The 27,973-nt window shown below is 33.7% G+C and overlaps 1 protein-coding gene and 1 long non-coding RNA gene across 3 annotated transcripts in view; one reads left to right on the top strand and one right to left on the bottom strand.

Moving 5' to 3' along the window:
- The window catches only part of tapt1b (transmembrane anterior posterior transformation 1b), a 36,021-nt gene extending 8,506 nt beyond the window's left edge, over positions 1-27,515 (top strand). The window contains 13 exon segments of one of the 2 annotated variants that reach the window (NM_001123250.1): positions 2,763-2,893; positions 5,928-6,046; positions 11,002-11,164; positions 11,269-11,404; positions 12,749-12,846; positions 13,220-13,289; positions 13,379-13,459; positions 13,561-13,670; positions 19,850-19,909; positions 20,356-20,424; positions 20,528-20,604; positions 22,071-22,237; positions 24,991-27,515. In NM_001123250.1, coding sequence (NP_001116722.1) covers positions 2,763-2,893; positions 5,928-6,046; positions 11,002-11,164; positions 11,269-11,404; positions 12,749-12,846; positions 13,220-13,289; positions 13,379-13,459; positions 13,561-13,670; positions 19,850-19,909; positions 20,356-20,424; positions 20,528-20,604; positions 22,071-22,237; positions 24,991-25,223 — 1,514 coding nt within the window. In that variant the 3' untranslated portion in view covers positions 25,224-27,515. 2 annotated transcript variants of the gene reach the window in all.
- Positions 4,855-8,408, bottom strand: LOC147846819 (uncharacterized). Its single transcript, XR_015476567.1, has 3 exons — positions 7,545-8,408; positions 7,321-7,480; positions 4,855-7,261 (listed from the first exon to the last, which is right to left on the bottom strand). It is a non-coding gene; the product is annotated as an uncharacterized LOC147846819 (long non-coding RNA).
- Positions 27,516-27,973: the final 458 nt, after the last annotated feature.

Genomic DNA, 27,973 nt, shown 5'->3' with positions numbered 1-27,973 from the left:
ATGATTTAGAGTCTGCTTTAGCCAGTCTGAGATCCTCCACGACCGAGAGCAGGGCAGTCTCAGTTGAGTGGCCTTTCTTAAAGCCGGATTGCTTGTTGTCCATGAGATTGTTTTGAGTAAGAAAGTCCAGAACTTGATTGAACACTACTTTCTCCAGAATCTTGGCCATGAATGGAAGCAGGGATACTGGTCTGTAGTTTTCAAGTAGCGTATGGTCCAGGTTGGGTTTCTTTAGCAGTGGGGTTACCCTAGCCTGCTTAAATGAAGTGGGGAATAAACCAGAGTCAAGAGATGTGTTAATTATGTGAGTCAGTGTTGGTATGACTGCAGGAGAGATGGCTTGCAAGAGATGAGAGGGAATGGGATCGAGTGGACAGGTGGTTGCATGGCTAGATAGCACCAGTTTGGACACCTCAGACTCGGAGAGCTGAGAAAAAGAGGTGAGTGTGTGTGGTGTTGGTGGTGTACCTTGCGTGTTTGTTGTAGGTGCAGCAAATTGAGCACTGATTTTTGCAGTTTTGGTGCAAAAGAATGTAGCAAAGTCATCAGTAGTAAGTGTGGAGGATGCGGGTGGAGGAGGAGGATAGAGGAGGGAGGAAAATGTTTTAAAAAGTAGGCGAGGATTAGTGGCATTGTTGATTTTCAGACGGTAATATGTCTGCTTTGCCAAAGCAACCTCAGCTGAGAAAGAGGACAGAAGAGTTTGGTATGTTAAGAGCTGTGCAGGATTTTTAGTTTTCCGCCAAATTCTTTCTGCAGCTCGAAGTTTTGAGCGATGCTCACGGAGAGCATCCGAGAGCCAGGGTGCAGGAGGACTGGCACGGGCTGGCCTGGATGCAAGAGGACATAATTGGTCTAGACATGATGCTAGTGTGGAGCAGAGTGTATCAGTGGCACTGTTCGAATCAAGTGCAGAGAGTTTGCAAGATGGAGGAAGAGAGTCTGAAACAATGGTGGATAGTCTATTGGGTGAGAGAGATCATAGGTTTCTGCGAAAGGTAACCAGTGTTGGAGTGTGTGGCGGCTCAGGAGTATTGTGGATGTTGAGAGACAGAAGGAAATGATCCGATATTTGTAGTGGAGTTACTATTGTTTGATCAGCGAAGCAGTGTCGTGTGTAAATAAGGTCTAGCTGATTACCTGATTTGTGGGTAGCAGAGGTAGGTGCTCTTTTTAGGTCAAAAGAGTGTATATATATATATATGTATATGTAAAATGTATATATATATATGTATATATATATATATATGTGTGTATATATATATATATATATATATATATATATATATATATATATATATATAAATGTATATATATATATATATGTATGTATATATATATATATATATGTATATGTATATATATATATATGTGTATATATATATATATATATGTACGATGCAGGTAATTTGTAGAGCTTGTGCAAACACATCCATATTATGGTTAAATGCTTGCTTAACGGCTGCTTTCTGCTGTCGTTTTGGGTATTTTAGAAAAAAACACTTAGAACATATCTGCACATTGAGATAAATGTATCTTGTACAGTACATATGCATGAGTGTCAGTGGTCTAAAGTGTCAAATTACAAATACTTTAAGTACTGTAATTTAGCAGTTTTTAATCAGGAAATGTACTTTACTAAGTAGTTAAAAATACATTTACCTTTACTTTTATTTATTTTTTTAGCTAAATCAAATACATTTTCCTTTACTTTTATTATTATTATTTTTTTTAGCTATAATAGAACTTTAACTGCACTATTTTTCATCAAACTTCAGTTCAATTTATTTCTTCTTGTCTATCCAGTGATTGACTGTAGAATAGGATTCAGTCATGTTATTTCCTTCCAATCAAATTGCACATAGAATAATTTATACAAGTGGAAACTGGAGATTATGACTGCTACATTTGCAGTGCATGCTTTAAGTGTCTGGCTTATGAACAAATTAGGTCAGCTGGTCAGTCAGGAGCGCTCTGGGTTTTTTGGAAGGAGGGACTTGTTTAATTTTCAGCATCTCAAACACACTGGGAATTAAGGTGCTCCTTAATTTACATTCAAATAAAGCATGTTATGTCATTCTAGTACAATAAAATAAACGTAATTTAATCCTAGTACGATCACAAATTGAATTTCAAAACCTAAATAAGGTTGGGGGTGATGCGGTGGTACAGTAGGTAGTGCTGAATCCTCAGAGCAAGAAGGTCGTTGGTTCAAGCCTTGGCTGAGTCAGTTAGGATTTCTGTGTAGAGTTTGCATGTTCTCCCTGTGTTCACGTGGGTTTCCTCTGGGTGCTCGAGTTTCCCCCACAAGTCCAAAGACATGCAGTACAGATGAATTGAGTAGGCTAAAATTGTCCATAGTGTATGAGTGAGAGTGTATGGGTGTTTCCCAGTGATGGGTTGCAACTGGAAGGGCATCTGCTGTGAAAAGCCTATGCTGGATAAGTTGGCTGTTTATTCTGCTGTGGCAACCCCAGATTAATAAAGTGACTAAGCCGAAAAGAAAATGAATGAATTAATGAAATTAGGTTGCCTTTTAACTTTCTGTAATTTTTCTAATGATTTAAATGTAATTATTTTGTGCATATGTGAGAGATAGATGTTGGTACATTCGTTTATTCATCCTCTTTTCACATTTTAAACTTCCATGCTTTACATGTCTCTGTGTGTGCGTGCAGGATAGTTGCAAATAATGAGTAAAGTGGTGTCATTGTGCTGGACTATACGTTCATGTGTGTGTTTATTTGTATGTCTGTGTGCAGATCTCTCTCTAGTGAGGTTTATTAGTGCTGAGTTGACTAGAGGATATTTTCTGGAACACAATGAGGCCAAATACACTGAGCGGAGAGAGAGAGTCTACACCTGCCTGCGTATACCAAAAGAACTGGAGAAGGTAAAGTACCAAACACAGCTGCACAAAACTATACAATTTATACACAATAAATGCACATGTCCTCTCAGTACAATGTCATTCATCACATTGTGTGTAAGGGTTGGTTTATCTGCCACTAAATTAAATGACAAAGGAATACATTTACATTATTAGGTATAAAATATTATTCAATATAAAATATTTCTATTCGATTCTTAGTTAAGTGAGTCATATTTTGATAGCATCACTGTTTACATTTGTGTGGAAATTAATAATGTAGCTTCATAAATACATTTTAATAGTTTGCATTTCATTTATTAATACAATTATTTATTTTCATTCATTAATCATTATTGTAAATATTTTTGGTATCATTTCACAATATTTCTACACAATGCGTGTTTATCAGTTGTTAATTTTAGTTTGTGTTCATTTTAGCCTTTACTAATAAACATTAAAGGTTAAAAGTTATGCCTATTTACGTAGATGCAAATGGCTTTCCATAGGATCATAGTGCCTTTACAGCCCATGCCCTAAAAATGAAGACAAATCATCTGTAGGGCCCTATCATACATCCGGCGCAATAAGGTGTAAGACGTGTTTGCCCCAATGTGTTGCTATTTTCAGACCAACACAACCCTAATTTTCCCGTTTTCTGCCTCATTAAAATAGCAAATCCATTTGCACCAATTTGTGGACTACTGGGTGTTTCGGTCTAGAAAAGAGGTGTCTTTAGGTGCATTGTTTTCGCGTTTCTATTTTGAGGAGCTAAAATAGACTGTGCAGCAGACCAGCTGAAAGCAGGTCTAAAGTCCTGTGCAGAGCACGTTAGTTGTGCGCCTTGCGTACACATTGTTGAATACACACAGGTTGAACAGCAATACAGAAATATCTTTACAAATGAAAAAGAATTAAAGGAATAAAATCTTACAAAAATTATTACTTTCTACATTAATATAAAAACCAGTACCTCCATGCCTTCATTTTCTGGGGAGGCTTTTTTTAGTTTATTCATGACAGCTTGCTTTTGTATAATGTTATTATTATTAGTAGTAGTATTTATTATATGAATATTTATATTATTAAAAACAAGCTTAGATTTGTCCACCTATCAGGTTTTAGGCCATATGGGCATAGGATGTGTGTTTAGATATATAACTCAGTTTTTTGACCACACTTCATTATTATTGTTCATTTATTCGTTTGAACTGAATTTAGAAATAGTTTTGAAACAAATATTTGCGCTGCAGATGGTCTGTTTAACTGTTTTCTCGCTAGTGAAGCATTCAGTTTTTACACCTACAAATCTGCCATGTAAATAGCAAATGCGCCATTGCGCTTCGCACCTAACTCTTTATGGGAATGGGAGATGAGACTTTGATTGGTTTATTCTCAAAACACACCCATAACTCATTAAGAGAATAAGCTCAACTCTGTTAGACCATGCGCCGTGGCACAGAGCATATTTTTCCGTCCTAAAAAATAGCAAAAGTGGATTTGGACACGCCGTCAATGCGTTTGCGCCATGCGCTTTAGACTTTGCGCCTAGATCGTTAAAATAGAGCCCATAGTGTGTTACCATACCTATTGTACTCGCTTGACAATACAGTTCTGTATTATCATTAAAGTTTATCACATGTGTCTTGTCAGTTTAAAATCCTGATATACTATTTTCTGTACACTAATTGACGTTATCTCTGTGAATGTAAAAACATAGTGTAATATACAGTACCAGCTTGCTCTGTTAATAGGAATACAGCTAAAAAAGAAAAGCAGAAAATCGCTATAGGGCTTTAAATAACACAAAGGAAAGAGTGCATTTTTACTGTTAGAGAAAAGTTTATTGTTAGCTCACATTGTTGACGCGCCAGCATTTAAACAACATGCACCTTATTTTGCACCTCTGATAGGTTTTGTTCTATGATTTTATTCTATATGTCTATTATGTGTTCTATTTATATCTATATTATTTTAGATTTTTTTTTTTGCTAAACTAATTAAATAATAAAAAAAGTGTGAAATTTTTAATGACTGAAAGCCGTAAGCGGACATACTGATTTTTATTGCCTGTTTTCATTTGAATCTCTTGACTTCCATAATTAGTATTTATTTTAAGCTCTATTTTCAGCTAACAGCACCTTCTGGAGAGGTGGGAATCAAAATAGTACAAACTCCATCTGATTTGCTCTAATTTAGATAAACAAACTAACCTATGCATGTAGCACACAAATACTTGGCACATAAAGCTAAGTGAATTTATTGCACTTCTCTGCGATATAGGTATTGGGTGTATTATTATCGTGTTAACTGTAATTTTTGTATGTATATTTTGGCAGCCCTAATGTAAAAGTCTATATTGCATAGTTACATGCTACATTGCATAGTTACACATGCTACTGTATATGTAAAATGTATCTTTTATTGTGACACTATTTTGTTGAAATGGTCTCATGGCATAACAACATAACAGTATTTATACTATATTGCAGGAAAACTTTTTCAGTGGATAATGGCTAGGCCCACACAGAATCTGCCGACACAGATTTCTGCAGATCTTTAGCCCATCATTGAGTCTATTTGTTTACTTGTTTAAATGTGTGTAAATTTATATTTATTCAGTTTTTGAACCCATTTTAGTAACATTATTGGCATGAAAATGTTCATATGATTTATTTACAATACAGTTTATGAAGAAATATTTCATATGTCTTTTAGTTAGTAGATCTATTATATGAGAGACATGCCAAGTTTACAAAATAAGTGGATCTAATAGTATTTGCATTGTAAACATTAAAATAAAGTTAAAAAAGGTATTCTTTTTTATTTAATGTATTAAGTTTTTAGTCATGATAATCTCAAAATCATTCTGCATAAATCCACAATTTTTTTTTTTTACAAAATTCTCCGCTCTAATAAAGTCTATTAAAATACTTTCAGAATACTTGAAATGTGCTTTTTATTCTTTTAAAACTTTTATTATATATTAATTTCAGCTATGCCAGGTCCAATTTAATTAGTGATATGTTTTTCTCTATATCTCTCTCTGTGTCTGTAGCTGATGATCTTTGGCTATTTCCTGTGTCTGGATGTGTTTCTGTACGTGTTCACTCTGCTACCCCTCAGAGTGCTGCTGGCTCTGGTCAGATTGCTGACGCTGCCCTGCTGCGGCCTCAGGTAACATACGCACAAAAACTGGATATTCCCCAGACTGAGACTTTCATTCAATTATAATCCAGAAGGTTGAAACATCTGCGCTGTCTACCTGTGTCTTTCACGGTTTTATTTCACACACATTAACAGAAGTATATGTACACACTGACTTAAAGTTGATAATTCACCTCAAAATAAAAAAATTGTCATCATTAAGGTTGTTCTGCCCTAAGGCTGAGGCCACGGACGTATGGTTGAAGGCTTTTTTTAGAAAGCACTTCACTTCATTTACTTTCATTTGGTTCTCTTGTTTGTTAAACAGGTAATTTACTAATGCAAAATGCATTAAAATTATAGGTGCTGTATGTACATTTTTGTCTCTTCTAAAGCAATAAAATACCATAATATATTTGCAGATATTTAAGAAACATGCCAAGTGAATATACTTATTTATCTAAGAAACTATGCTGAAATCAGATATTCTGCTTTGAAAATGTGTTTTTTATGCCAGAACGCTGTCTTTGTTTTGCTAATTTTAACCTGCCCAATGCCAGTTTAGCCAATTATATTTCAGCGTCCCGGGTTGCATTGGTGGAAAACCTTGTATTTCATTCATTCAGAAAGGCTCTGAAAGCATGCGTCCGTGACCGAAATGCGACCTCTGGTGGACAGTAGCAGACTCCAAAATGAGACGCATTCAGTTCCACAAGAAGGTATTAATTAGCAAATTACATAAATATTGCAAATGTAAACATTAAGTAAGCAGGTTACATTGTAACCGCATGTCCTAACAACACGCTACATGATGAGATGCGCAGTGAAGCAATTTGGATGTTTGCACCAGACGGAAAATGAAAGAAATTTAAATGCAGCCATTCAGAAGCACAGAATATGCACTAACTTATTAATGGTAAGGTTTATAATCTATTTAATACATATGAAACCTCTTTAACATTATTAACTGTACATGCTGAATCACTCATTTTTGTTCTAAAGTTCAATTTCAAACAGTTTATTTTATTTTCGAGAACTGAGGTGAACTTTCTGCTACTGCTTACAGTAGTATGGCAAAAAATGTCATGTAAAATGGCATTCAAACTTACATTGCTAGCATTTAACACTAAATAAAGCACATGAGGTTTACCTGAGTTGATCACTGTCATAGTTTTCTGCTGTTCACCAGTGATAAATAGAAGCCTTTTCTAATATATCAATTTGAGGTGTTGGTTAGGACAAAAACTCCTTTGAGTATAGAAAATATGCCTTACATAGTGTGCCGTTGCTTTTATTTAGGACACTGTTTAATCACTCTCTCCTGTCCTCAATCTGGCAACCTGCGCTTGCGTTTGTTTTGATCCAGGGGTGCAATACCTAGTTCAACCACTGAGTGTCAAACTTACATAATGCACCTTTTAGATAATATGTATATAAATAATCAATAATCTATAAAATGATAATCTATGACCAAACAATACATGACATGTGTTGGAAAACAAAGCCTACAACCATACTTCAACCCTACCTCAGCCAAAACACCACAACATTAAGTCAAAAAATTGTGTGTCAGACCAGCTTCTGTTCTTCTGGCTTACTGGCATTCCATTTTCTACACCATTATGACAAAAACACACAAAAAATTAATGTTTCAACTTAATAAAATCCACTTCAACAAAGGTTTTTTTTTTATTGAAACCTGAAATGGTTTAAAATCCTCCATGAAAAACCTAGGAAGCTAACGCTTATATGAAAATTATAATGGAGACATATAAATCCAGTGGTTTAACACACAACATTTAAAACATAATTTAAAGCATTTGAAGAAAGATATGATTGCTTTATATGATGAACAGGTTAAATGAGGCTTTTATTCACCTGAACATTGATCAGAACACACACTGTGTACAGTGTACATTATATATGTGAACCTGGACTATAAAAAGCAGTTTATAAGGGTCAATTATATGAAATTGAGTTACATCACTGAATTCAACTAAGCTTTCCATTGGTTAATGTTTTGTTAGGATAGGACAATATTTGGCCAAGATACAGCTATTTAAACATTTGGAATCTGAAGGATACAAACAGTGAAAATCTCCTTTAATGTCCAAATTTAAGTTCTAATTAAAGCATAATACTCTTAAAAAATTAACTTTTGATAGATTTACAGTAGGAAATGTACAAAATATATGCATGGAACATTATCTTGAATTTGATAAATTTTGCACATATAATGATATTTTTCCTATAATTTTGTAATGCAATTGAATGCAATGCAATTTTGGCTTTTGCCGAAAATACACTCATATAACTTAACCATTTGTGGTCCTGGATTATATGTAGTAAACGTCATGTCAGCATAAAAGTCTAGGAGAAGTGGGGCATGAACAAAAAATAAAAAGACAAAAATGAAAAACTAATGGAAGAAAGAGAGACGAAAATGTCAGTCTCCAAGTCCCAAGGAAATAATTCACATACAAGCAAAATTGCGTAAACAAAAATGTTTATTTACATCTTAAGAAGCTGCAAAATTTAATTGTATGGAATATTGCCAAAATAATAAGCAAATGTAATAAAAGAAGCTTAGACACCTGCGCTTTCAATCAACTGGCATGTACAAAAAGATGTCTTAGTCTGTGGCTGGATGATTGACTACTGTCTTATGGGTTTGGAATGGCATATGGGTGAGTAAATGATGACAGATTTTTCATTTTTGGTGAGCTATCCCTGTAAGCCCAAACGGCTGTATAAGAGTGTAGCTGCTGTTCACTGTATATTCTTCTGCCTGCAGGGCTAGTATTTGCCCCTACTGCAAAAAGAGCAGGTATGCAGAAATGACTGCAGCTGCTTTGAGAGCACACACTCAAAAATCCATGCTGGTATGATTGCAGCGGCTGTGTTCTTTTATACACACACTTCCTCTCTTACACAGGCTTTAATTGCCATTGCTGTATAATTGTGCACTGTTGTGCATTGATTTTGCACTAAACTACTAAAATCAGCTTAGATATTTTTTGTGTGTTTTTTGAGTGTTCTTGCATGATCAGTCACAAGATGGCAGTGTGGTCACACTAAACATATGAAGCGCTCATAAAGGAAATAAACCATGTATAATGTTGTGTTTTAGTGTTCTAAAGTAGTAAGTAATACATTTTTGCTTTATAATACATTGTTGTTTTATGATTCTAAAATGCTGATCATGTAATTTCTGTAAATTGCTTTTAGTAAATGCATTACAATATAAATGCACATTATGCATTTATAAATACTAATACAATCTGTGATTTGTCATGATAATAAATGTTTGTGATAGTATATCGATATAAACTGCTGGTAAAAGTTTCCGTAAAAGAGATCTTTACAGAAGAAAAGCAATGAATTATAGGATCAAATGTGATGTATGCACAGTTAGCGTTTTTCAGCCAATGATGGACTTTTGTTAAAAGCTTTATGGGACTCTTTTCAACTTCATAAGATTTCTTTTAAAGCATCGATGTTGTAATGTAATTCAAATATATTCAGTTTAATAGACTTCAGCATTTATTTAGTTGTTTAATCGTAAAAAGAGACGAAAGACCATTTAAATGCAGGCGCCGTCATTAGCAGCAGGCTAGCACGGAAATTCCATTAAAATTACTCTGATAAAGTTAATGTCCATATTTTAAAGCGATGGCGCGGAAAAACATAATTTAATACAATTCTTGTTTGGTCTGATATCAAATTTATATTGTATCTCATCCAGGCAGTGAAGATTGCTGTTTTTTTTCTGATATCAGATTTTAAACACAGCAATTTTGTATAGGATGACAATTAACCAGAAGCCCTGGGGCTGGCTGACTGAAATTAAAAGTCTGTGTGCATATACCCCATTAGTGCTGGGAAAAGATTAATCCCTGTTAATTGCATTCAAAATGATATAAAATATGTTTGTTTATTTCTTTATACATTATGTACATGAGGTACACATACATAGAAACAAGACTATACAAAACAATTTTGTCACATAGATATTTAAATTAATATCTAATTTGTATCACTTTCACATATATTTTATATCTAAATATTAATAAGCATTTTATCGAATATATGCATGCATGCATGTGTGTATGCATTTATACAGTACATAATAAACATATACAGTACAAACACATATATTTTGTGAAAACAAAATGCTATTTTAGATGCGATTAATCGTGATAAATTATTGGCCTGTACTAGATCTAGTATATACTATTGTGAAATAATTTTGAAGTTTCCTATTTTATTATAATTTTTCAAATTGCATATTCCTTTACTTATAATTTCTATTCATTTTATCATTATTCCAGTCTTCAGTGTTTCTTTAAAACTCATTGGAATATTTCCTGAATGTTATACTTATTTTATTTTAATTTTTATAAATGTTAAAAAATATTGTGCTGCTTAATGCTACTGTGAAAACTAATGAAATTAGACCATCTAAAAGTACATGAAGTATAAGTATAAAAAAACAAACTGCATATTTTTGAACATCAGTGTACTGTATATACACTATTATAACTGTTGAATTTGAGCTTTAAAGCTCCTGTCATTTACACATACATGAGCATTTTTTCAATAATATTCATATTTAATGATGCATTGGATCATTTATATTGTTATCATTTAATCTTTGTAATGGAATCATTATTGGTTCTGTTATTCACATTTTGTTATTAATAGTTAATAATAGGACTCAATTAATATAAAGGTAAAGTGAATATTAATAAGCTCATTTTAAAAACGAATGAGTATGTCATTGCTGTGCTTTATTTGATCATTGTCTAATCTTTAGCATGATGCATGGACTGAGTGTGTGACATTAGTAACCCAATGGCTGTGTGTGAAGGAACCGTTTTATTATAATCGTCTATTCTTTCATTGTGTTAATCCAGATGTCTTTGAATCTTATTTAACCATTAAGATGTATTATTTTGTGTGTTGCTGTGTGTGTGTGTGCGCAGTGGGTCTCGCATCTTGCAGCCTGCTCAGGTCTGTGATGTTCTGAAGGGTTTCATCATGGTTCTGTGTTATTTCATGATGCATTATGTGGATTATTCCATGATGTATCACCTGATCCGGGGTCAGTCTGTCATAAAGCTCTACATCATCTACAACATGCTCGAGGTACAGTATCACAACGTTCACATTTATTGCTTTCTTTTCTTTTTTTGCTATTAATAATAACAGTACAGGAAGATGGATGGACACTCTTTTTGTTTTTCCACTAGGTGGCAGATCGCTTGTTTTCATCTTTTGGTCAAGATATTTTGGATGCTTTGTACTGGACGGCCACCGAACCTAAAGAGAGAAAAAGAGCACACATAGGAGTCATCCCACATTTCTTCATGGCTGTTCTCTACGTCTGTATCCTTCTCACTAGCTTTGTTTCCAATGCCAAGTAGACCATGTAAGATAATATTATAAATTAAATGTTTTATAATGATTAATTATTTTAAAATATATAATATTTAAAGAATAACATAAATAGTAAAAAATTTTAGTCAGATTAAGTACTATGTACTTTCATTCATTCATTCATTTTCTTGTCGGCTTAGTCCCTTTATTAATCCGGGGTCGCCACAGCGGAATGAACCGCCAACTTATCCAGCTAGTTTTTACGCAGGGGATGCCCTTCCAGCCGCAACTCATCTCTGGGAAACATCCACACACACATTCACACACACACTCATACACTATGGACAATTTAGCCTACCCAATTCACCTCTACCGCATGTCTTTGGACTGTGGGGGAAACCAGAGCACCCGGAGGAAACCCACGCAAATGCAGGGAGAACATGCAAACTCCACACAGAAACGCCAACTGAGCCGAGGCTCGAACCAGCAACCCAGCGACCTTGCTGTGAGGCGAACGTGCTACCCACTCCGCCACTGCGTCGCCGTACTATGTATTTAATAAATATTACATACAGTTGAAGTCAGAATTATTCAGCCCCCTTTGAATTATAATTTTTTACAAATATTTCCCAAATGATGTTAAACAGAGCAAGGAAATTTTTACAGTATGTCTGATAATATTTTGTCTTCTGGAGAAAGTCTTATATGTGTTATTTCAGCTAGAATACAGGCAGTTTTGAATTTTTTAAGAAACATTTTAAGGTCAAAATTATTAACCCCTTTTAGCTATTTTTTTTTCGATAGTCTACAGAACAAACCATCATTATGCAATAACTTGCCTAATTACCCTAACCTGCCTAGTTAAACCTAATTAAACTAGTTAAGGCTTTAAATGTCACTTTAAGCTCTAAATATTCAATCAAAAAGAATTTGATTTATTGAAATGGTTAAAGATACCTATTTATAGTTATTTACACTTTTTAATGTCCCAATAAAAATCTTTGTAATAAATAATTACAGTAGCAAAAGATCAAAAGAAAACTTTAGCTCTCAAAAGTCCTTTAATATGATTGTGATGAATCAGCTGTGTGCTGATTTTCTTTGGATCTTTTGCTACTGTGTTTATTTTTGATCGATCAACTGCTTTTGAGATTTTTTGATTTACTCACATTTATGTTGTTTGTTTAATAAACGATTACACCAATATATACAGAAATACAAATGTACTAAATGCAAATGTACAGTCTATGTTTAGTATGTCTTTAACTACACAGAGCCATTGTGTGGGATCTTTTTTGTTGTATGTGATCTATCGCAGTTGTCAGTCATAACTTTCCTTAATTGAAAATGCAGTTCTACATGCCATTTTGATTATGGTTCAGGCCACAACACTAAATGTGGCTTTCAATTCACATAACAAATCACTCCTCACCATCATGATGTCTAATAATGTGAGTACATTGCACTGTATACAAGTTGCATTAATTGTCTAATTCAATTGAAGAGTTAATTCACCCAAAAGGGAAAATTTTGTTATTAGTAATTGCTCTCATGTCTTTAGAACACAAATTAAGATATTTATAATGAAACGCGAGAGCTCTGATCTCATCTAAATTATATTAATTTGTGTTCTGAAGATGACTGAAGGTTTGGAAGAGATTATAATGATATAATGTTGAGTAATTAATTATAGAAACTTTTTTTGAGTGAACTAACCATTTAAATGCACACAACCTTTATGGTCTTTGCATGTTACCGTTTACAGCAGAGCTTACTTCATTCTTTTGGCCTATATTAATATTTGTTTTATGTGTTTTTATGTAGTTTGTTGAGATCAAAGGAAGTGTATTCAAGAAATTTGAGAAAAACAATCTCTTCCAGATGTCCAATAGCGGTAGGTCCATATAAATATATGTAAGTGAAAGTATGTCGGTCTCAAACTGTCACTGATTGAATGTCTCAACATTTTTTTTCTCATTATAGACATTAAAGAAAGGTTTACAAACTACACACTGTTACTGATTGTATGTCTCAGAAACATGGAGCAGTTCTCCTGGAATCCAGGTCTGCAGCTTACTCATCTTGGATTTTCTTTCTAACGCACAACACGGATGTATATGTAAAAGTAACCGTTGTGTATATTAATTATTGATTACTGTTCATAGATCATCTGTGGGTGTTGTTTCCTGATGTTTGCATGGTAATCGCCTCAGAGATTGCAGTGGACGTTGTCAAGCATGCCTTCATCACCAAGTTTAATGACATCACAGCGGATGTAAGTCCAAATTATTGTTACTTGATGTACAATCTCAAACTAGTGGCAGTGGTGATATGCTTCTTTTTGTTTGGCATATTTAAATAATTTTTGTGCTATGAGTACTGTTCAGATATATTTATAATATTTCTATTAATTAAATATTAAACATTCTACGAGTTGTCCCATTTGGTTTTTACATTAAATTGAATTAACAAATGAAGTAAAACAAATGACTTTTTAAAAATAACTCTGAATAAAAATTAAGTTTATGTTCCAGAATTAGTCATTTTAACAGACAATTAAATGTGAAAAATTAAGCTAAATAATTATTCTGACCCTAACTTATTAAAATCTCTAAGTTAATTGGTGATCTAATAGGTAATCATTGATGACAATAATGAATTGATATCTTTAACGTCAGGAAATTATAATTTTATTATTGGCTATAATTTATTTTTCCCCAATTTCCGTTTATCAGAGATAAGATTTTTTTCAACACATTTCTAATCATAATAGTTTTAGTAACTCATTTTTAATAACTGATTTATTTTATCTTTGTCATGATGACAGTAAATAATATTTGATTAGATATTTTTCAAGGCACTTCTATACAGCTTAAAGTGACATTTAAAGGCTTAACTAGGTCAATTAGGTTAACTGGGCAGGTTAGGATAATTAGGCAAGTTATTTTATAACGATGGTTTGTTTTCGGGCTATTCAATTAGTTTGTCATGGGGGCCGGTTCATGAAAAGCATCCCAAACGAAGAGCCAGAGAGATATGACTTGCAATATGACTGATGACACAACTGCATATAAGAGCCCATACGCTGTATTTTTGCTCCCACGTGGGTTAATATATTGTATTTTGAAACTACATAACATCAGTTTTTTTTTAACAAACATTCATATGTTGTAGTTCAGAGCACAACAAAAGCAGTGCATTGCTAAAGTAGGCTTCTTCTGCATTCAGACACATTCATATGATGTGTTTTGAACTGCATAACAATTATAGATGCAACAATTATAGATTTTGGTTGTACGATTATATATTCTGAAGAATATTCATGTTTTCACGGTTCACGTCTAATTTAAATTTAAGCTTTATATTAGGTAAGCAGCTATTTAGATTAACTGTTGTTGTCATATGAGTTCATGCATACATAGTCATTTTAATAATAATTTTTCTAACATATCTTTTGTTGACAGTGCACTGACAGGCACGTACAACTCTCACCGTGAGATGTTTTCCACTACGTGCACCCGGAAAGACGCAAGCGCGTTGCTCCACTTGTGCGTGCATATTGTCATATATTCTTACATTAGAAATAACAAACTTGCAAGCAGAAAAGACGTGACATGGAAACGGCTGCTGCTATAGTTAATCCAGTGTGCGTGTGTATTAGCCTTAGTGTACAAGCTTGGAACTTTAAACTAGTGCACAGTTGGCAACTTGGCACAACTTTGTTAAATTGCAGCAGTTTCGTTTTGTTCCGTGCATCAGTAATGCGGCCTAGAGACTTAACGATTGATTAACTGTGATGTTTTAAAGCGCAGTTAATAGTTAAATCGGCAAACCGTTGCATCCCTATTGACAATATCAGTGCATAGTACAAAATACCTTTTCTACAAACATGTCCAAATTGTGTTCAGCTGCCTGCGCCACTGGCTTAATGTCAGGTGACTCGCTCTCTGTGCAGCCTCACCGTGCTGTATTGAACAGATGCACGTCACTTCATAACTATAGCGGCCGTTTTTCGACTGAACTAAATTTATTTTTTATGTCCTGGTCACGCTGTTTGAAGGGCCAGAACAAATTGCCTCGGGGGCTGGGTTCGGCCCGCGGGCCACCAATTGAATAGCCCTCTTCTAGACTATCGAAAAAAAAAATCTAGCTTAAAGGAGCTAATAATTTTAATGTTAAAATGGTTTTTAAAAAAATAAATAACTGCTTTTATTGTTGCCGAAATAAAACATTCTCCAGAAGAAAAAGTATTATCAGACATACTGTGAAAATGTCCTTGCTCTGTTAAACATCATTTGGGAAATATTTAAAAAAGAAAAAAAAAATCAAAGGGGGGCTAATAATTCTTACTTCAATTGTATATATATTCTACATGAATAATATATTTTTAAAATGTTATCCATATTAATTATATTCCATATAATTTCTATTAATTTATATTAATATAATATTTAATAACAAACCCTAAAAACACAATAATTATATACATTTTAAAATGTCATGCTTAATAATTTCTATTAATATGGTATTTATAACACAATGTGCCACATTCATGCAACATCACACTTGATGTTGTAATCCTGCTCGAATGGTACTGTTGAGATTTTGTATAATGGGTTGGTTTTCATTTTGGGATTATGTTAGTAAAATAAAACGACAAACTAAAAATAAACTATTGTAACTTAAATGCACTAGCGGCTGAGGCAGGGTGTAGTGTAAAGGGTCATTTTTGTTAGCATGACCTCATGCTACTCAAATGACAAGACACTAATATACAGGTATCCAGAGAACATTTATCTACAATAATGTAAAGAAAACAGAACGTGAGAACTATGACGTGACCTAATTAAACCAAAGGCAAATTCAGATCTCATCCTTTTTGTCTAAAAAGCTTCTGTCCAAGTCTAAAGGAAGCCTTCACCAGGAGACATAGGTCTGCTATGGGTGGGAGTCTGAAAGTGAGCAATGATGGATCTGTGGATCACAAATCAGCACATGCATATGCAGAAGTGATTTGGAGTTTTGCTTAGCAGTGAGGTTTTTTTTTTATTGAAAAATCCTTATTATACGTATAGATACTTATTGGAGGAAAGATCTGTGACGTTACTAACCAAACTGTCCATATAATGTTCGAACAAATAAACAAAACAAGGGTCTAAAATAGGGAAAGGATGAGTGAAAGATGTGGATTGGGGAGGGTAGACAGATATGTAATGACAGAAGAGGAGTGTAGTTACTGGCAGGGATTAGAGACAGATCTGCTTAGTTTAGACAGGAAGATTAGTGTCACAGCACACATGCACATTTTTCTCTCTCTCTACTGTACAGTGTCCTCACTAGAAGTCGGCAATACTTCTAGGAAATGTTTATTTTTGCTTATCTATTATGTATTAGAGTGAGTGAGTGAGTGTGTGTGTGTGTGTGTGTGTGTGTGTGTGTGTGTGTGTGTGTGTGTGTGTGTGTGTGTGTGTGTGTGTGTGTGTGTGTGTGTGTGTGTGTGTGTGTGTACATGGTTTTGTGACATATCAGGACACAAATCTGTATAATGACATGGGTATGACAGGTATCACGAAAAGGAAGTGAAATATGAGGACATTGGTGACGTCCTCATTTCTCAAAATGCTTATAAATCCTACAGAATGAGTTTAATCTGAGAGTAAAGCTGCACACAGTCTCTTGTGATGGCTGGGTGTAGGGGTGGGGTGGGGTGGGGTGAGGGCAATATCATATATGGTTTGGACAGTATAAAATTAATGGAAACCTATGTAATGTCCCCACTTTTCACAAAAACAAACGTGTGTGTGTTATGTGTTGTGTGTGTTGTGTGTTTGATAAAATGGCCCTAAAGAGTGGTGTTGTTTTTTTATTTATTTATTTTTTTTACATTTTAACCATATCTCTTTTTTTGCTTAATTTTGTTTAGCAAGAGCACATTAAATAGATTAAAAGATAGTGTTTGCAAAAAAAACTTTTATTATCAACTAAAGATTAAAAACGCATTGCAGTTATATTAAATAAATGCAGATAAATGCAAAATAAATGTCCAATTAATGCAGCCTTGGTAAGGAGGAAGAAAATAATTGTATTTAAAGCATTTGAAATCAAGTAAACTAAGCACATCTGAAGCAACAATAGGTACATGGAAAAAATCACCCTGTAAAAATGTGCAAAAAGGAAACAAACAATCCTACACACTGTCAATACTTGCTGAAGATATGGCTGGATGTGTGGCATTGTCATGTCTGATGAAGGTCACGGTTACAAAACGTCATATATAATAAAATGTGCATACAGCAATTTAGTTTATTATACATTTTAAAGCTTATCCAAAATTTTTTTTAAAGAAAATTTGTTTAATAAATAAGATTAGCTTGTTTTGACACATTATTTAAAGGTTTGGCTAAGAAATAAGTTGTTAAAATTATTCAATTGGGGTAAAAACAAATCTTTCTACCTCAAATGGCCCAACCAATAATCAATAAGTCTGGGATGTCATTCATAATAGTTTTAAAAAGGTCTTAAAAGTCTTAAATTTAATCTGGTTAAACCCGCAGAAACCCTTTATTAATATGTCCTTCAAAAACAGTGTACTTTCCAAAATAACACCCAAACTCCTGACCTGCAGAGAAGGACAGATCACATTATCAATATCACCAGACAATCAGATATTTCCAAAAAAGATTTTGTACCAATCAGTATGACCTCAGTTTTGTCACTATTTAGTTTTATAGATATTTTGAGCTATGGATCTGGTCAGGAACAATGGAGAGAAAGAACTATATTTTTTAGAGGAAAGGCCTGTGCAATTGGATACCATATTTCCTGAAAATATGACCAAGAAGCAGTAAATAAATGATGAATGAAGAAAGCTGAGAACATGATTCAAAGTTTTTTTTTTTTTTTCTTTTTTTTAGAATGTGCTTAGTTTAGTACTTGATTAGGATTAGGTAGTGCTAGTAAGGACTCAGACCATGGAGAAAAGAGCATTTAATCTGTGCAGACATTGCAGACATGAGTTTGCAATCTGAATATGAGGAGCTAAATAGGTCAGGCACTGTGAAAAGATAAAGACTCTGATGAATTATTCAGATACACTCTTGAACTCCTGAGTTATCTGCTTGGATTTTTTTTACATGAATTTTTCACTTAGTCTTTTTAGTTTGCTGATTTAATACTTGGCTCACCTACAAGAATGAAGGATTGTGGGACTGCATATGACTACATAGTGCTCTAAACATGAAAAAATGAGTGGTGCAAACTAGGAATGCTAAGATCGATCAGCTGAAGATCGGTATCGGCTAATAATTACATTTCACGATGACTTGATTGGTACTCGCCAATCTGGCTGATCTCATGTACTGATCGCAGGTGTTTGTTTATGAAATTACAAGCAGAGGAAGACGCACACACCGCTCCCTTTTATTATACATAGCCTAAGCCGAAGTAAAATGAATGAATGGTTTTCTGTAAAGATGTTTCTGGCCATGACATGTTTATGCCTAAATGTTTATAAGAGATAATATATAATGTATGCAGCATTCTTAATTTATTCTCTTAGGTATGGTGAGATCTGTCCTTAAGATCCAAACTTGGAGGGAAAATGTGATTAATGTATTATAAAGCTTGAAGCATCAAAATCGGTACTCTGTATCGATCGTGATCCACGAAGTATCGGCTGCAAAAATCCTGATCGGAGCATCTCTAGTGCATAGTGTGTTTACATAGAAACATGTATTGTTACTTTAACAATTGCCTTTTCAGTAGGGACAGACTCTGAAGTTTTTTTTAAGTGTATCCAGTGTAATATTAGTTCTCAACAACTATTGTAATTGTAATTGTATAAACAACTTTTTCTATTATATTAGAAATTATAGGTATTAGAAAGGGTCTAGGATAGATTGTTTGTCTTTTAAGAAGACCTGAGACCTGACTTTTGCATGTCTGTGTGTCTGGTAATGTTCCAGTGCCAATGCATTTATTAATGAAATGGGAAAAAATGGCAACCTGTAGTTTTAGGAATCTTTACAAAAAAAAAACATATATATATATATATATATATATATATATATATATATATATTATATATATATATATATATATATATATATATACACACACACACACACACACAGACACACACACACACACACACACACACAGTATATGTAAAAGAATAATGTTTTGTGGTGTGGCAGTGGGCTTTAATTGATCTGTTATACCAATACCAAGAGTGGCAAACTCCTACGTCATACAGTAAAGAGTTGAACCATTAATAATAGAAACAGATGATGTAGCATGAAAATTTCAATTCTCCACATCACTCGGGGGACAATTAATGACTTTATCAAAGTACTGAATATGATTTATGGAAGTTTGCTAATTTTATATTTAGGTCACGTACTTATCCACAGATCATCATTACTTACATGCGTGTATATGTGTTTGTGTGTGCAGGTCTACAGTGAATACAGAGCTAGTCTTGCCTTTGATCTGGTCAGCAGCAGGCAGAAAAATGTAAGTGCATGTCTATTTATCATATCAGAGATCTTTTTCAAGCCAGTTATATATAAATATATCAAATTAATTGAAAGTATCTCTTACTTTTTTGGTTTCATGTTATTGTGATGGTTCGTTTGTTGAATTTAAGTTACATTGGCAACTAATTCTACATGTTAACTAATTCTTATTAGATTATAAGTAGACTTTTAGGTTGGGGGTAGTGTTAGTGTAGGTTGTGTTACACTACTTACGTACTTGCAAAGTTTCTTATAGTCAATAGTCTGTTGAAGGAGCATATCAACAGATATTAAGACAGTCTACTATTAGTCAGATGGACTATCAAAATAAAGTGTTAACTCTTAGCTTATCTCCTCCTGTTCATGATTCTAATCACAGTGATCTGCTGAAGACTATTTCATCCATCTTTGTTAATCAAAATGTTTGTATGTGTGCATTTTCAGGCATACACAGACTACAGTGACAGTGTGTCCAGGAGGATGGGTTTCATTCCTCTTCCACTTGCCCTACTGGTAACCTATATTGTTTGATGTTTCTTTTGATAATAGACTTTATTATTTTTATCATAACGATGTTATGTGTAGTACCATGGTATTATTTCCATGTTTTTGACAGTTGATTCGGGTGGTGACCAGCTCTGTGAAGATCCAGGGCTCTCTGTCCATTGTGTGTGTCCTGCTCTTCTATCTGGGGTATAGATAGAGTTCACATTTTTATAACATTCATTATTATTATTATTCTTTCATTCTCGTTTCTATAAAATTATGTTGTTCTTTTCAAATTTGTGACAGTTATTTAAGTGTATGTACAGTCTTCAGCATAAATGAGTAAACCCCTTGCAAATTTCTTATTTACATTAATATTTTCTATAGAATGCTTTACAATATTATATTTGTGCATATACATTAGATTAGTCAGTACTGAAGCCAAATCTGTTGATAATTTAACAAAATAACTTACAATAACAGTATAAAAATATTAAATATTTTTTTAAAAGAGCAAAAATCAAGAGGAATAAAAATACATACATTTTTTTTTTTTTTTTGCAATATTTTGCATGAATTTAAAATGTATTATTGTTCTATTTCTAAAGATGTTTGGTGAGTAAAATATTATTTTAATAAATATATCTATTTATCAAATCTGTTTGGATCAAGTGCACCAATATACATTACCCATATTCAATGAGAATTGTATAAAAATATTTGTTTTCAAAATAGGGTGTATTTAATTATGCTGAGCACTGTATAAATATAACACCTGCTTAAAAGCCAGAAAGAATAAATGAGTTGCTTGTTTAAGTGTAAAGTTGTAGAATCTGGACCAGTTGCCTCAAATGCTCTTTCAGCCCTGTTTCATCTAATAAGGGGAAGCAAGAATAGAAGGATTTTATTCTACTGCTTCAGTTTGCCAGTAATGTAGCAACCAAGTACTGTACTATTTACCATTATGCAAGAAGAAAGCGATTAAGACAAAAATAAAGCAAACATTATTTTTTACCTAGTGCAAACAGGGCGAAACAAAAGCACTAGCACATGCTGTAACACAAAATATGAGTGGGGCAAACCTTGAAACATGTATTGTTACATACTTTAAAAATAGCTATTTCAGTACTGACTTTGACTTTTTATTTAAATGTATACCATATTTGATTTAGTACTCAACAATTGTTGTAATTAAATGAACACATTTTTCTAATATCATAGAAATTATAGGGAGATTAGAAAAGGACATGTTTGTTTGTTTGTTTGTTTGTTTGTTTGTTTGTTTGTTTGTTTGTTTGTTTGTTTGTTTGTTTTTCCAAGAAAAGGCCTGATAAAACAGCAACCTGTAGTTTTAGCAATCTTTTTGAGAGAATATGAAAGGGTAATGTCTTGTGCAGAGGCAGTAGGCTTTCATTGATCTATTATGCTAACACTAAGAGAGACACACTTTTCCCAAACTCTTTCTAATAATAGAAACCGATGTTATTCCATGAGATGGCAAGTTTGTAATCTATGTAGTAAAATAAGATGGAAGTTGTCCACTGAACTCACGGGTCAATGAATTAATGTCGTGTACACTATCACTGTACTGAAGTACAAAATAAGGTTTATGGTAGTTTTCGTTGATAATGAAAAAACACCTGAGCCTTTGTGTTTGTGTGTGTTTTATTCAGCATGATCACACTGAAGGTTCTGAACAGTATTGTTTTGTTGGGGAAATCCTGTATGTACGTTAAAGAGGCAAATATGGAGGAAAAGCTGTTTCAAAATCCCCCTTCTGCAGCTCCAAGCAGAGTGTCCAGCAGAGCCCACCGGACCAAACACACACGGGAACCTCCAGGTACCACACACACACAAACCGAAAGAAGAAAATACTCAGAATAAAGTCTAAAGTTTTTATTTAAAAAACTATTCTCTATTTAAAAAATATCCATCTAAAATGATTGCATGTTTGAAATGCAACCTCATTTAAACACTATGTCCAAAAACTTTGGATTTTGATGCTTTATCAAGCATTTTGATACTTCAGAGCTGTCATTCAAGAGAATGCAAAATTGTAGAATATACAGTTTGTACAGTAGGAATATTATTATGTCTATGAGAGTCCCTATGTGCATATAGGAACTGTCTCTACATCTTTGAATAGGGCCAAACAGAATCTGCTGACATTTTTTGCTATTTCTGCAGATAATTTTGTAAAAAATCTTAAGATTTATGCGGAATGATTTTGCGTGTATCGTAACTAAAAACTTAATAAATTAAATTAAAAATAATACCTTTTTAACTTTTATTTAATGTTTACAATGCAAATCCAATTAGATCCATTTATTTGGTAAACAAAGTGAGTCTCTCATATAATATCTCTACTAAAAGACAGAAAATATTACTTAACAAACTATTGTAAAGAAATCATATAAACTTTTTTATATACAGTTGAAGTCAGAATTATTATCCCCCCATTGAACTTTTTTTCTTTTTTTAAATATATCCCGAATTATGTTTAACAGAACAAGGAAACTTTGACAGTATGTCTGATAGTATTTTTTCTTCTGCAGAAAGTCTTATTTGTTTTATTTCTTATAATTTTTATAATTTTTTTAAACACCATTTTAAGGTCAAAATTATTTGCCCCTTTAAGCTATTTATTGTTTCTGATAGTCTACAGAACAAAACAACGTTATTCAATAACTTGCCTAATTGCCCTAACCTGCCGAGTTAACCTAATTAACCTAGCCTTTAAATGTCTTGAAAAACATCTAGTAATATATTATTTAATGTCTTCATGGCAAAGATAAAATACATCAGTTATTAGAAATGAGTTATTAAAACTATTATGTTTAGAAACGTGTTGAAAAAAATCTTAAACTGAAATTGTGAAAAAAATAAACATGGGGGTTAATAATTCAGGGGGGCTAATAATTATGACTTCAACTGTAAGTCAATAATATTATTAAAATTAATTTAAAAACTGAATAAATATAAATTCATACACATTTACACAAGTAAATTAATAGACTTGATGGGCTAAAATTCTGCAGATTTCTGCACACACAGATTCCATATGGGCCTACCTTTGACATACTGCCAGTGTCTGTTCCGGAGCAGTTCAATTACATAGACCCAATATTTTCTTTTTTCTTTTTTTTTTTCCTTTTTATCATTTTTAAAAGAGAAGAAAACACAATCAAGACTCTTGAACTGTTTTGTACAGTTTTGCTAATTTTTTTTTCTTGATAAATGACAAATAAAATTTTTTTTTTTTGTTTAAAAATACAAAGAAGCCCAGATGAAATTTCACTCACAGTGTGCAAAGAAAAACTAGATTTAACATTGAATCAAATTGACTTTTTACACCTAAAAGAATTTAGGTTTTATTAGTCAAACCTGTAATAAACCAAGCTTGAAAAAACTTTTTATTAAAATAATTACCAGTTTTGCTTATTTTTTTTTTTTATACACACCAGGGCTATTGAATTTTTTTCGCCCTCTAAATAATGTGACCCAGACATCAAAAATAACCTTAGTTCAGTCGAAAAACGGCAACTATAGTTATGAATTGACGTGCGTCTGTTTAATACAGCACAAGCTGCAGTTGAAGGCCGCACAGAGCGTGAGTCACCTGAAAATAAGCGATTGGCACGAGCAGCCGAAAACATTTAGATACTTTAACATAAATGCTTCTCAGTGACACGTTTCTGTTGCACTGAATCAAACTGCTGCAACTAAACAAAGTTATGCCACCTGTGCGCTAGTTTAAAGTTCCGAGTTTATACCGAGGCTAATACACACGCAGACTGGATAAACTATAGCAGCGGGCCATTCACACATCGCATCTTTTCCTTGTGCAAGTTCGTTATTTCCAATGTAAGAATATATTCAATATATGCACGCAAGCGAAGTGACACGCTCACACCTTCCAGACACACCGAGTAAAAAACATCTCACATCGTAGCAGTGAGAGTTGTGTGTAGCTTTCATTGCAATGTAAACAAAAAATATGCCAGGCGAATTTGTACCAATTTTTAAACTGATTATGTATGATAGATGATAACAACCGTTCATTTAAATTCTTACCAAATATAAAGCTTAAATTTACATTAGACGTGATAACCATGAAACCATGATTATTCTTCAGACTTTATAATCATTCAACCAAAATCTATAATTGTTACATCCATGATTGTTATGCAGTTTAAAACATGACATGAATGTGTCTGAATGTAGAAGAAGCCTCCTTATGCAATGCACTGCTTTTGTTGTGCTTTGAAATGCAACATTTGAATGTTTGTAAAAAAAATGTAAAAAAAAGCCTATTCTACAATGCACTAATATTGTGTAGTTTCAAAATACAAAATATTATCATTTTTATTTAGAAAAAGTCAACATAAGTGTCTTAAGGAGCAAAAATACAACACATGGGATCTTATGTGTAGTTGGATCATCACTCATGTTTCAAGTCATATCTTGGCCCCTCATTTGGGATGCTTTTCATGAACTGGCCCTAAGACAAACTAATTGAATAGCCCTGATAAACACCATAAAGTTTATGATATTTTGTTCTGACTGACCAAGTGTGTCCAACCCCCCCTGAAGGTGATCCAGCAGAAGAGGGCATGTCTGCATCAGTCACCACTCAGCCCACACAACAGGACGAATGTCCCGCCCCTCAAATTCCAACCAGCGAATCAGATCAGTTCCTCACGACACCTGATGAATCAGAAGAAAAAAGCCTTATTCAGGACGATTCCGAACTTAAACACAGGGCACCCAAAAAAGACTTGCTGGAGATTGACCGCTTCACAATCTGCGGGAACCGTATTGACTGACATGAACCAGCTCCCTCAAGTTTAAGAGCCAGATGTGCACTGAAATGCCCGCTTTCTTCTGCCAGCCCGATTCGATTGACATTTGAACCTGAGCTTGTTGGAACGGGACAACAGGATATTTATTAATAAGTGATGCACCTAATTTATTTAAGACTTAAACATACTCACACACAGACAATCACACACATTTGACCCATTTGGATTCCACCCAAGAAAGAGGTTCAAGATCACCTGCGGAGATCACAGCGATCTTATTTCATGGTGGCATTGAATAAAGAAGAAAAAAAAGCATGGATTATGTTCTGAAATGACAGGTTATGAGGATTCTGGTCATTTGTGGAAAAAGTGATTCAAAGTTTGTTTGATTTGATTTTTCCTGCAGTGCTCCAAGAATAATTATGCTTGTTTTTATTATTTGGAAGTGACCCCCTTAAAAATCTATGATCTCTATTTTCTCTCTGACATCTTCAGCTGGAAAAAAACAGCATATTTATTGGCAGTACCCAATACTGAAGTGTAATTCTGCAATTGCAGATGCGTTACGCAGGTTTTAGAGTTAAACTATTACAAATTGATGTTACTGTACTGAATAGATTTGTCTGCATCGTTTTAAACAGAAGCATTTGTTTGATTTGTAGTGGAATGGAAGGGAGCACATGTTAATATCAAACCATTTTTTTTTACCTATCCAATATATCTGAGCGCTATAGGTCTTCCTAAGAAGATGACGAAAGTCTTGTTTCATAACAAGCTGTTCACACATTGGCTAAATGATTAATACATGAAAATTCTCACAGTACATGTAGCTCTTTTGAAGACGGGGTATCTAGTGACAAAAAAGTTCAACGTTGTGTTTTTTAAAAGGCTGCCGTGGGTATGTGATTTTACAAAGAAACGCATGTTTATGATATCCTGATTGATTTACACCATAGAATAGGTATTTTGTAAGTCTGCCTCTGAATGAAAGGATCAAAGATTAATGCAAGCAAATTGCATGAAACTGAAAACAGTCCAGTAGCATAGCCTGATTAGCCAGCTCAAACAACGGAACTACATTTCTTTTATTTACTTTAATTTTATTCCACCAAGAGTAGCATATCTAATGAACAACCATACACTGGTGCTGATGTTGGGAACAGATGATTGATAGTCAATTGCCGACATTCCAACAGTCAGAATCTTGACCAAAGCGATTGAACACACAAACTTTCGCTGATATCTTTTGCTGAGTGTATTTTAACAACATGGCCACTGTTGACCAAAAGATTTACAGGGCTATAAGCATCAGTGATCTTAAAGCAGCAACCGAAGTTTCAAAATAACAATATTATACACAAGTGACATCTGGAGTTCAATAATAATGCATTAAGGAATTGATTGGGCTGCATTATCATCATGGAGAATAGTATTTTAAAGACCCACTTTACATAACAGACTGCATTAATATAAATTGTTAATTTTTTTTTTTCATATATGATCCACCAATGACATATCTCTTGGTTGTACTGGAGGTTTTTGTTTGTATTTCAGTTTTTTCGCCCCCACTGAATTAGGAATTCATCTTGTATTACAAACGTGTGGCTCTATTTGCTTTGTAATATCATATGGGGGCATTCATTCTGACAATTTATACTCAAGTCAGCATTTCCACAGCCATCACGACGCTGTCACGTTATGCAAGGTGCTCAGTTTTCTCAAAAACAAAAGGCTTTTTTTGATATCCTTTCTCTTTTAGAAATTTATTGAGTGAAAATATCAACATGCCAAGGAATTGTTAACCCTCCGTTATCAAACTAATGCAACTTTTTAGAAGCTGTTACCTGACTTAAACTGCCAAAATAATCATTTGTCATTGTTTTTGCATTTGAAACACTGATGCTTGACATGCCTCTTAATTTTCGAAGAGCGAGACCATTATAAGCAAATGTTTGGTTTTGTTGTGCTTTTCAGCGTAATTGCCTGTGCATTCCAATACTGTTTTGATAGAAGATGGTTTTGCTTGACTGAACCAGCAGTTCATACTCAAATACATTTATTTGGAAATACTAAAAAGACGATCCATCTCTGAGTTGCTCAGACTGCTGAACTATTTTTCCCCTCACTGGTCAATATTATTATTTTTTTTGTGTGTTTCTGTATTCATATTGACTTCGGCATCTAATGTTCTTACAAACTTATTTTTTTCTGTTGAATATGAAGAGGAATGTCACATCCCACACAAAGGATGTTTCGTAGACTGAATGGGGAAGAGGAATCAGGGCTTTGTGTTAATTAAAGTTTTGTTGTTTTGTACTTTTGTTGTTGATATTTTTTCAGTGTTTTGCATGGAACCCTAATACAAGCTTTCATAAGGTGTTCAACAAGAAGACATCAGATTTTGTTAGCTTTCTTAAGGTTCCCATGTGGTCTACTCTTCTTCCTGTCTTTTCAAGTTCACTAACTGCAGAGAGTTACTTAGCCATAATTTTGTCACAAATGACTTTCCAGAGATTTTTAAACAGGTTTAGATCGGGACTCTGGGCTACCATTTCATTATGTCTCTGTTTTAAGCTTCAAGGAACTGCTTTAGTTGTTGACAAGAGAATAGGGTGTCAAAATTAATTGTTTCTTCGGTGCACCATGATGCAAATGTGGACAATTCGGAATTGGTTCAGTAATAGATCATAACCGGTTATTGCGTAACTCTACTGATGTAATTTATCTCAAATGCGCTGTCGCAGTAGAATACTATGGTGAAGGAGGTGAGCACA

Source organism: Danio rerio, chromosome 1, assembly GCF_052040795.2.
Source record: "Danio rerio strain M-AB ecotype USA chromosome 1, GRCz13ab, whole genome shotgun sequence".
Lineage (NCBI taxonomy): Eukaryota > Metazoa > Chordata > Actinopteri > Cypriniformes > Danionidae > Danio > Danio rerio.
This window is presented reverse-complemented; position numbering and strand designations above follow the sequence as displayed.